This window comes from Anomalospiza imberbis, chromosome 3, assembly GCF_031753505.1.
Source record: "Anomalospiza imberbis isolate Cuckoo-Finch-1a 21T00152 chromosome 3, ASM3175350v1, whole genome shotgun sequence".
Taxonomy (NCBI): domain Eukaryota; kingdom Metazoa; phylum Chordata; class Aves; order Passeriformes; family Viduidae; genus Anomalospiza; species Anomalospiza imberbis.
The window spans coordinates 5,931,771-5,943,800 of record NC_089683.1 but is presented as its reverse complement, the minus strand read 5'-3'; the positions used below and the strand labels follow the sequence as shown (position 1 = coordinate 5,943,800).

The 12,030-nt window shown below is 39.2% G+C and overlaps 1 protein-coding gene across 6 annotated transcripts in view; it reads right to left on the bottom strand.

The window, feature by feature from the left end:
* The window catches only part of RUNX2 (RUNX family transcription factor 2), a 223,412-nt gene that overhangs the window by 138,870 nt on the left and 72,512 nt on the right, over nucleotides 1-12,030 (bottom strand). For all 6 annotated transcript variants that reach the window (XM_068183236.1, XM_068183237.1, XM_068183238.1 and 3 more), the window contains 2 exons: nucleotides 10,192-10,348; nucleotides 4,167-4,271 (listed from right to left, as the gene is read on the bottom strand). In XM_068183236.1, the coding sequence (XP_068039337.1) occupies nucleotides 4,167-4,271; nucleotides 10,192-10,348 (262 nt within the window). The remainder of the gene's footprint in view (nucleotides 1-4,166; nucleotides 4,272-10,191; nucleotides 10,349-12,030) is intronic.

Here is a 12,030-nt window from a genome sequence, read left to right as displayed (position 1 = left end):
GAAAAAAAAGAAAGAAAAAAAAACTAAGAAAAGAAAGACAAACTGAAAGATTTAAAGCTGTTCTACTCCAAAGCACATTCCACTCGCCTCAGACTTATCCCTCCACCCTCTCTGCCTTTGAAAGAAAAGAGGGAGAACTTCCTAAAAACTGTTATGGTTTTAAGTCAAGGAATCTCAAAAATCTCAATCACTTATCTGCGTTTTATAAGCCGGGTCGGCCAAACAGTTAATGTGGGGGCTGAGCAGAACCCCTGGCTGGCTCCCGCTGCCTTCCGCAGCGTGCACAGACAAAAAGGCGATGTGATGTTTGCTCATACCTTTCATCACGTGTGCACCTTGCAAGCTGCGGCAGCAGAGAAACGCTCAGGAGCTGAATGAAGCAGAGCAGTTTTCTGCCTTGAAATGCTTCAGCTCAAAGCTCAGAGCTGCTTTTCCATTCACACTGATAAAGAAAGTTGGGGTCAATGACTTTGGAGCCTACCTTTGATTAGAGACAAACTAAAGTTTCTGGATGTCAGGCAAAATATAAAAATATATAGACTTCTCCTCCCTCCTTCCTCATGATTACCCCATGACTGGGTTTGTTCCAAAAGTGGCCAGAAAGGAGGATGGGCATCTCCTATTCTAAAGGTACCTCTATGGAAGGGCAAATTATTATTTCTGTAGTTGTAATGAGGTAAGGCAAAGGCATTAAAGGGAGGCTTAGGTAAAGATTTGGGTGGTTTCTTTGCTCTTTTTTTTTTCTCCTTTGACTTCCTTTACAGTAATCTCTGGCTATCTGTCGGTCAGTTATGACCTCATGAAAACTTCTCTGGAAAACTTCTTTCAGTCCTCCCAGCTGGAAGGCAGCTCTGTTGGCTATGATCTGCATATGGCAGAGGTTTCATCCTGGTTATGAGGAGAGAAAAATATCTGCAGGATTTCCTAATGATTCCCAAAATCTTATACAACCCCGTCTCTAGACTGCATCACTCAGAGTGCAAAGCACTGTCTCAATCCAGCATAGAAACTGCAACACCGAAGATGTCCCTGGACAGTAATCTAGATAGACTGGAAGAGGTTAGGTAAAATTAAATAAATATCTTCTGAGAAAAAAATAATCAGAAGACCTTTTCTCATATAGAAACAGGCAAGTTTTCCTAACAGAACAACCTGACATCACTGTCTCTATTAAAATATTTTCAAATAATAACAGAGAGGCAAAGCAGCAAGCTTCTACAAGCAGACATTTAATACGACTAAATGGCACTTACATTTAAGAACCCGACTTTCTGAAGTGCTGAGCATCCAAAACACCAACTGGAGTCCTTGCATGCCATGACTGTTCAGCACTCCTAAGTCGGGCTCTAAATGTCTGTGATGTCTGTCATGACTTTGCTGCTGCTGCTGCTGGGAACCTCGCAGCTTTCGTTTGCTCGAGTCAACTTGCCAACAGAAGGTCAGAGTGCCTTGCCTATAAACAAGCCTTACAAATTCACGATCTAAAGCATGATGTCATGTCTTAAAATGATAAGCTGGCAGCAAAGTAAATGACATTTTGTAAAGATGTGCATAATTTTATGTTTACACTCCTTAGAATGAAGGTTCTAATAAGTCATTGGTTGGTGTTCCTTTAAAGGGAAGTTTTATAACTGAGATGAATCACAACTGCAAAAGATCAAAGTTAAAAAACATCAATGATGCCATGGGGTACTTTTTAATCTTGTAATGAATGATGATCATGTGCTCTTATGAAGTTGCTCCAACTGCCAACGCCAGATGTGTATATTAAGAAAAAAGTTGTTTGTGATGTGACAGCTCTGGTTGAGCTGCCAGAGAGAGGAAAACTAGGATAACATGCTTGAAACGTTGAAGTGAAATACAGATCCTGGCAGAGAGGGGCACTATTTCCCAATACATAAATTTTTAAGACAAACACATTTGCTATCAGAGTTGCTCCTTTAATTCCTTATTGCCCCCAACCACCTAATTTTCCTTATGCGACATAAATGCCAGATACAGTCATTGAATGATTGCTACCAAACTAATGTATCTACACAAGTGTAGGGTCTCTAAGAAGGAAGCAAAACTTCAGTGAAACTCCCAGAGCTCACTGGAGTTACTCTTTCCCTACAAATTCAAGTTTAATGATCAGCCATTCCAGAGATGTACGAATCCTTTCAGAATGACTTGAAAGGATAAGATTGCAGTATTCCACCAAAACAAGTGGACATTCAAGCTCAAATTCTAATTTCTTTAAAAAAAAAGGGAAAAGAAGAAAGAAAAGAAAAAGATTAAGAAGGACACAATAACTTCATGCAGGCCATAAGCACTCAGTTACTGAGCATTTCTAGGCTCAGCTATTTGAAGACATCAGCAAACAGGTATCTACATACAGAGGACTCTTAGGTCTAAAGTAAAAAATTCCAGCAGAACTAGGAGATCTTGTTAAATTCTATGAACACAAACTCACTTTCTATCCACGGATCACCAAAACATCCCCATGCCAGCAGGATCCCTTTCTGTGCTGCACAGGGTAATCCACACTACTCTCCACACATCACTTTCAAATCTCTCTGCTCTTTCACCATGGTTGTGTCCTCTGCCAGGAGATTTCCTCTTTTGTAGATGCATCAATACATGGAAGAAGCCTCCAGATGAAAATGGCTAAATTATACATGACTTACTCCCCACTTTTTACTCCATGAATGCAGCTTCCCCAGTGTCCTGCAAGTAATTTACATGAAGCACCAGCTGCAAGTGAACATTAAAAGTAGGAACTGACTCACAGAGAGAAGACAGAACAAAAATCCCCCTGCTGTGACAACAGGACACCTCAGCTGTGAGCAGGTAGCACCACAAGTATGCACCTAAAGAAATGTATCCAGAGCTACTTGCTTTTTCTTAGCTGTACTTCAAGGTGAAACTCTACAGCCTCGACAGTTATTACAGGGAGCATTTCAGTTCCCACCTCGGTGTAAGAGGAGGTGACTCTGCAGCGTGTATTGGCACGAGAAACACTTAACTGCATGAATTCTGTCTACATCTTTCTACTTCTGTCTTTGTGGTATTTAAAACAAAACACCATGAAAGCTCCTTGAAGGTCGTGTTTGTATGTGCAGATCAAAGGCAAAATAATTATTTGAGATGCTTCCATTATAGGGATTCTTTTAATGTGGTTATTCATCAAATAATTCTTAATCTCTAAGCGTAATTTAAATAATGCTATACCTGGCTAATCCAATCAATTTAGAATAATTTCTAGTTAGATTAAGAAAAAACTCTAGAACTGGCTCATCAGTGATACCCATATGATGTGAGACTGGTTACCAGCTAAATGTGCTAGACAGAGAGACAGCCAGATAAATCCTGATGGATTAAGCAGACTTGACTATATCTAAAAATAAGTGCTACCCATAAAACTGCTAGGACATGACAAAACCCAATTGTCATAAAAGTACAGCTATTGCAAAATAGATAAATCATGGCAAATAGATTCTTAGTGAGCTTGCATGGCTATGAGATAAACGTGCTGGGTGAAAATCTGCTGGACTATGTTTTAAAAAAATATATTTTCTGTGCACAAATAAGAAACAAAGACTAGGCTGTTGATATACTGCTTTTTTTATCTTCCTTTGGCCCCTGGGGGTCTATGATGAGTCCATAGCTGAAAACCAACTTCAGGTATGATGAGATTAACCAGGTGCATTAATTATCTGATGGCAAAAGAATTTAAGGGCAAACAAAAAGGCACTATATTATATGTTTCCTTTTTATGCTAGGACTGATCCTGAAAGATCAGGCTCCTGTTTTGTTCTAAATGTCTTCAGTTGGAAGCTTACAGGAGTTCAGGAAATGCAGCACGTTGCAGGATTGTATCTACTGTGTCTAAATCAGATTATATATAAATACACTGGGTTTAGTTCTCATTTACACTGGCAGATAATGTATCAAGACCTTGATGTGAATGAGAATCAGGTTTGGGATTGCCCAAATTCAGCCAAGCACTTAAGTGAGTGTTTAATGCAAGTATGTGTGTGGTCCAATAGACTCCAAATTAACCATGCACTCACATATTTTGCTGAGCAAAAACCAGTGTTTGACAAAGATATACGCATTTCATTTACAGGTTTCTGTTAAGCAAAATTAAGCAGGCATAAGAGCAAAAAGAAGGATATAATACTCACTTCTTGGCTCTCTTGGCCCATCCACTGTAACCTTTATAGCTCTGTGGTATGTAGCGACTTGGGGGGGATTTGTCAGGACAGTTATTGTCAAAGTAAAGCTCTTCCCTACAAAGGAAAAAAAACAACAAGGAATGAGTGATTACAACATGAAAACAGTCACATGCATGTTCAGTAAAGAATCAGTTTAAAATTATTCCCTGTCGTTACCACAATCGTGAAAATTAAAAACATAACTGACCATAGGAGTTTTCCCCCCCTTCAGTTTTACTCTATGTCAAGAATACGTCCATGTGTTGACAATCTAAATGTTTCTTATTTAATAATGGGTCATCATACAATGACAGAACAAAAGTGATTCACTGCTGAGGACAAGCCAAATTCTTTGCTGCATTGAAAGTGGTGTAAATCCAAAGCAAGTCAGATAATTTAAAAATTTACTCCAGTTTTGCAGCTGTGTGACAGAGAGCAGAATGTGACCACATGTTATTTACTTCACACAGTTTTATCATTTCATTTGTTTGACTTGACTACAATAAGATGAGGAAAGAATATATTTTCCTCCTGGGAGATGTTTAACAGGGAGGCCATGTCTCTGTCCTTCATATGCCAGGGCTAATATGATGATATCATTATTATGGAACACGCCTTTTTTCCCTACACATATTCCATCTATGAAATACCAAGAAAGCCCCCAACTTTCCCGTGAGGGTGAGCAATGTCTGTGTGCACTTACTTTGCTATTGTCAGTCTTCATTGTTGGGGTCGTTTTGGTTTGGTTTTTTTTTTTTTTTTGGGGGGTTTTTTTTTGGGTTTTTTTTGTTTTTTTTACTTTTCAAAGCTTGAATTCAGGCAGAGATTGTGCAAGACCATCTACAGCCTTCAGCTGAATGAAAACGTTAAAAAGAAATAAATAAAGGGAGCTGCCTGCATCCGAGCACACATTCTCACAGGCGCTGGCCCCCGTTTGGGAGACTCACTGACAGTTGTAATCTGTTAGATATGCAACGGTTACTCATGTCAGATAGTCAAAACTGAAAACTGTTTCAAGACAGGAAAAGGTGGGCGTACAACAGTGACTCAATAAAACAGTCAGCAATCTTTGGCCTTCATGCTCATTTATGCTGCTACTTTACCAGACACTTAAAGCTCTTTTTTTTTTTTTTTTTTCCCCTCCTCCCTGGGTGTATTTGTGCATTTTTGCTGCTAGGGCTTTTCCTCTCGCTGAACTCTGAAGGCATTCAATCAAGGCACAAATCTTAAACGATATGTAACAGCACAAACTTAATGCAGTTTTTTCAGGCCTAATATAGAACAGCTTAAATATAAGGCATAATACAGAACAGAGCTTTGTCTGTCAAATCTAGTAATTGGTCTTTCTTTCTGGTCCAAACCGTATATCCCCCAAACCTGCCTGAGACATGCATCATTTATTATCAGGAGTGCAACTTCAAACTGTCTTTGCTATAATTTTCATGAACTAGAATGTGACATGGATTTTTTTAAAGGAAATACAACTGTCATTTAGAGTAAAATGATTTTCCAGGTGAAGCTGTACTCCAGCTGTGCCCAGCTCTCTGGGAGATGCAGGTTAGAGGGAAGGTCAAGACCCTGGCAAATAGAATTATAGAATGGTTTGGGTTGGAAGGGACCTTAAAAATCATCTTGTTCCAATCCCCCTGCCATGGACAGGGACACCTTCCACTAGACAAGGCTGCTCCAAGCCCAATCCAAGCCTGCCTTAAACACTTTCAGAGATGGAGCATTTCTGTCCCAGTGGCGTGGCTGAGAGATGGAGCATTTCTGTCCCAGTGGCGTGGCTGAAGGTGGCTTTTCCCATGTTCACTGGAAAACAGATTATTTCCTAAATCATCCCAGGAGCAGAGTTAGGTGTATTTTGGACGTCCCGTCTTTGTCCAGTCCTGCTCACCTGCAGTCCCAGAGGTGAACTGTGTGTCCTGTCAGCACAGGGCGTGGGCAGCTTTCACACACACAGCAGCAGCCCTGCAGTGCCTCCACACTGTTCAGAGCTGAGAAGTGTCCATGCCTTTTATCCCTCTCCAAAGAGGAATTCAGCCCACTGCACAAATATATATAGTTCTCCAGACTCAGGTTTAAGGCTTCCTTTGGCACCAGCTTACCATGCCAAAAAGTTGTGACTATTAAATTGTATGCTGATGACATTCAGATCACAGTAACCCTTAGATGATCAGTAGAATATTACTGGTAACAAAGACACTAAAAGGGGCTTTTCTATACACCTTTGAGTGAAGAATTTGGCCTTCATTGCTATTGTTCTCTTTATATAACAAATCCCTAGAAATGTCTATTATGACAAAAAAAACCCCCAAAATATACTATTTTAAAGAACATGCAAAATCGTTCTGTAGAAAAGCACTCCAATATTTTCTACACTAAATATATCTCAACAGGATACAGTGGCTAGAAAAAATGCATTCTTTAATAAAAGGAGCTACATTTGGACCTTGACAGTGAGGATTTCTGAATTGTCACCTCCCGGCCAGCCTGAGCTGAAGAGGTAAGCAGCTAATTTGAGAGGGAAATTGGTTTTGACCCCTAACTGGTATTTTACAAACCAAAGTGTGGATGAAGTAACACTGACGAAGCCCCCTCAACACTCCATAAACCACAGAGCCCTTCATTGTGGGGAGCTGCACAGCCCTGCCAGGGGACTCCAGAGCTTTCAAGAGATGATTTACATATTGCAGGATTAAGAATGAAATAAATTTTTAAGGTCCCCCGTTTCAGTGATGCTGATGCCTTCCACAGCTATTTCACAGCTATCCCTCCTCAGCTACAAAATCCTTTAATGCACTTTTTATCACCTTTCTTTATTGCCCTTAGTCATTTCAACTATCCACTTTCAGAGGCTACAGACTAATTGTAGCTCTCTTTTATTAAATTCCCCAGCCAAGCAGTCATCTGGCACTATTGCTTCAGTGTGTCTAAACTGTTCATTCTTTGTTATTCACACATGTGAGCCGAGCTGACACAGAGGAGGATGAGATGGACATATGCTGAAGCACAAGGCAAACCCCAGAAAGGAGCTTGAAAGGAGACTCGGCAGCTTGTGTGTGCGTGTTGCATATTTTTTCAGTTAGATGCTAATGTGATTAAAGTATCGGGACACAACAAAATTAAGGTTATGATCCTTTGCTTATTGAAGACAGGAATTCTTTCTTCTCTGCACTGTGGATCGGGCTTGTAAAAGTGAGCTACTGCCTGAAAACCACATACAAACAACTGCTGCATTTGCATCAAACACTCCAGTTACTTACTCTCATGAATCCAGAAAAGGTGTTTAAGAGAAATTATGCAAACAGAAACGTGAAGCTTCTGTCAGGCAAACAAAATGAATATGTATAAAAATCGGGTTTCTCCATTGAGCCATGGGAAGCAACTAAAAACGTGGGAGAGGAGGTGAAGTGGTAAGTTGATGATTCAGACTTCACAATCAAATTTAGAGATACAGAGATCAAAGCACAAGCTGCTTAGAAAGATGTAAATCTCAAGTCAGGAACAGGTGTGGATTAGTTTCTTGCCACTGAAAATAACTTCTTTATTAGTTTATTTTTTCTTGCTCTACTTCAGGACTTGTATTTACTGATATTTGTCTATGTAAGGAGCTTTCTCACTTCTGTTTGTAACTACTGATTTCTTTTCCTTCTATTTTAAGCAGAGTTCTAAAAATCCATCATCAATGATAACTCTCCTTCTCTCTCGCTCTTTCTACCCCTCTCTGTTCTAAGTCTGGAAGACAAGTCTGGACCAATTTCTCCATCCTGCCTCTGGCAGGAGAATGCAGCATTTCAGATCCTCCACCGAGTCCCGGCTGCTTCAAAGGGAAAGCCCTACTTTCTTCCGTTAAGATCATAAGAAATATAGGGGGAGGGGGTCAGCTCTGTTTGGACATAATTACACTTCATCAAAAGAAGCTTTCTTCATCTTCCATGCGTGAAAAGTCTGCAAGCAGTTAAGTCTGTCTTTTTTCTTCCTTTTTTTTTACTTTTTTTTTTTTTTTAAATATAAAAATTGCTACTTGGGAAACTAGCCAAAACTCAGAAAGCCAATATAGTAAAACAGTGCACACCCTTTGTTTTTCTTTGAAGTCTCTTAAATAAATATGTTGAGGGTTTGAAAAGTATACTATCACTTTTCCATAGATTCTACACAGATTGATCAGAGAAAAAGTCTATTCCAAGTCTGCTAGATAAAAATATAAATTAAACTACTGAAACCAAATTTTAGGAGCTCTGTGCTTGTGTCTGTATCTGTATCTACTGAGGCTTTAGGCTGTCTATTTCATTTCCTATGCTTTAATAAAAAGTATATATCATAGGTTTGAAATTAAATCCTCAGATCAGAGGTAGTGCATCACATTTCAATCCTTTTTCAGCACTACTAAAAGGCTGATACACTACTGAACTTCAACTGCAAAGCAGTAGAGATGGAACCAGAGAACTTTCAAACCTAATCCATCAGCAGAATAACAAAGCAAACTGATTATTTAAAGAAGACAAATGGAACAGATAGGCAACACCTTATTCACAGGGGGAATAAACTCCATATTTCTGTTGTATTACTGTTGGTAAAATTATTCTTTCTTTCAAGTTATTCTCTATTATTAATACTTTTTAAGTTCTAAAATGATAAAGAGAATTTTTGGCTAGGTAATTAAAATAAAGAATAGTCACTGTAAGTCATGCTAATGGACTCAGTTTCACAAAGCACTTGTAAAAATGTGCTGACTGATTTGGACTATCTGGGTCTCAGTCATATATTTAATTTTTTTTTGCACAAAAACTCTTTCCTTCTGTAAGAATAACTGCAACTGCTTTCTAAAGAATCTTACTGTAAAATTTGCCTTATTGCTAATTTCCCAGCACAATTATTCTGCTTCTTTTGCTTTGTTTTGCCTCATGCAGGACTATTTAGAAAAAAATTAATAATTACTTCAACACATAAAGGGAAAAAATATGTAGGTTGGATCAATGACTGATACAACACTACTCTGAAGACTTCTGCAACAAGAACTGCAGTGCCAGCTTCCTTTGAGCTATCCTTTCAATCATTACCTGAAGTTTGAAAGTTGGTGTGCGACCCTTAAAGAGGAATTCTTGAAAATTTGCAATGATTACAAAACTTTCTGTAAGTGCAGAGCAGTTTTCAGATTATAGGAAACTCCTAAAGAGCTGAAAGACAATGACAGCACTCTACATCTCAAAAAAAAAAAAAAGGTCATTTAAAGTAAAGGTTGAATTTAGTTCATGCCCAAGGTTACCAGCAATTCATAAAAAGTCAACCAGCTTACTCAAAAGAAAAGTGGGGGTGATTTTCACAGGTTATCAACAGTTTGGTTTAAAGGGCAGAGAAGCCACTAGCAAGCTTTCTACCAACAGCTGCTAAGCCTTGAAAGATTTAAGTCCCTAAAGAATACAACCTGTAGAACATGTGATATGCAAAAATACATTTTTTTAATTATTATATTATTAGAAGACCCTAATTACAGGTCTTCTACAACTTCAGAAGTGGCTCTACTGCTAAAGGGAATTCTCCACCTCTCACTGCCATGGCCCAAAATACACTCCCCTGACTCTGCATAACCTGGATCACAGATATTCCCTTTTCCTTCCACCCTTCCTGTGTGATTCAAACAGAGAAGCAGGTACTCCCTGAATTGTTTTTCAAAACCTCTGTCTGATAAAAAGCTACAGAAACTCCTAACTTGCTTTGCACAAATGCTGAAGTTTGGCAATAAAATATGTGTACATCACTACAAAAAAAAAAAAGACTGACAACCTGAAAAACATGGTCTAGTGGAAGGTGTCCCTGCTTATGGCAAGGGGGTTGGAATGTGATGAGCTTTAAGGTCCCTTACAAACCAAACCTTTCTGTGATTCTATGAACAATGGATTTATGGGTTAACCAATATTTCATTGTGAAGTAAGTTTGACATCTTGGCACCGTTTTTCACATCATTATGAACATGTAAAAGGCAGCGGCCTACCTCTTCCACTTCTGCCCACAAATCGTAAGTCATTAAATCTGGCCACCTGGTTCTTCATCACGGCAGAAGCGTTTCGCAGCTCTGCAGAGTAGTTCTCGTCGTTTCCAGCCATGACGGTCACCACTGTCCCATCAGGCACTTCTCCTAAGGCCACCACCTGTAAAAACGGGGAGACAATCACGACTGGTGAAGCCACACTTTGGAGGTGTGTGCTCCCCTCCCAGCTCTGCAGGCTGCCACACTCATGAAGAAGCTCTGTGGTGAGGAGTCTGGTACTCGCTGTGCACAGAGCAAAGTGCCACATCAAACACAGAGACGTCGCGTGTTGTCTCCGTTTCTCAGAGCTTCTTCATTGTTGCATTTCTTCAGAAACGCTCAACATCCTTATGCTGAGTGCATGCTTTAATGCTTTCTGAAGGACAACTTTGTTCTTAGCAAGCAGGGAGCAATGAGAGAGCACAAGGCAAGGCTTGTATCTGTAAATTATGCATGGGAAAGCATTTAAAACGGAAAGCTAGAAGTTAGTATTAGCAGCCTTATCACCTAGATTGAGGTCTGTTCTGTTTGTACCCATCACCCTGACCCCTGAGCTCCTCAGACTTCAAGGCAGAGGGATCCGTGCATCCACCCATCCCAGGAGTGGCACTCGGGGCACCAGCAGGCAAAGCTCTACGCCCAACACGCTCTACAATGGAGCACTTTATGGCTGGAATTCAAACTCCTCATGTGCAATATAAAACAAAGCTGTATTTCCTTGCAGGCATGTAAATTTTCATAGTGCTTGCAAGAGTCGCATGTGGTTAGTGCTGATACCTCCCTCAAATTCCAGGATGGGTGAACAGAAGATATCAAAGTATTTAATTTCTCCTTGCGTTCCAGCTACCTGATAGTCTCCCTTTCATGCTTCAGTGGTTGTGCAGTGCTCCAACATCTGATTAAATAAATGTCATAGAGCAGACAGCTTCTGATTTGAAAACACCAGGAATACCTACAGTGTTAGTGCTCTGTGGCTTCTTAAAGCAAAACAAAAAAAAAAAGTTACACAGGAATGCTAAGTTACTAGGAAGAAAATACACATACAGGGAAAAAATGTCCACAAAAATATTAATAAAATAACCTCATTTTCCCCAGCTGGCTAATTCTGATGTTGAAAATAAATTTATAACAAGAAGAGATTCAGAAATATTGCATGGCTGAGCCAGAACTTGAAAAAATATCTTAAGCTACAAAGTGTCTCCCCTTATAATTATTACCAATTTACGTGGTCAGATATGAGTTTTTATATTATTCAGAGTAATTTATTCTGTCTCCTGTAATATATATTATATTTTATCATATGGCCTTCCTGAAATGTCTTTTCCATAAATGATCCTGGCTGAAACTAATAATTGCAGTTTGCAGGTGATATTAATTCAGTGGAAAGAATGAGGAATTCCGGATATATAGGGAGAGCATTATGTGGTCCAGTGAACTGTACAATGTTTCTCTAAAACAATAAAGAGGAATTATAATAATATAGAAATAGGCCATATTACTGAAAACTATAGCTTATTCTATTTAAAAGAAATATTGAAGAGAAAGAATCAAGTGAAGCTTAAACACTGTGTGAAAATAATTTATCTGCTTTTCTATTTTTGCATAAAACACCAATTAATACCAGCCAAAACTATAAGCTAAGATTTGCCACAAACTACTGCGAGGTCTTCATGTATCAAACAAAGATTTTACTTTAATGTCATATGAAAGTCCCTGAACATAAAAACAAAGGAACAACCATCTTTGCTAAGATCTGAGGTCCCAATAACTCTCTACCTTGGGTCTGGCAGCAACCAGGTCTAA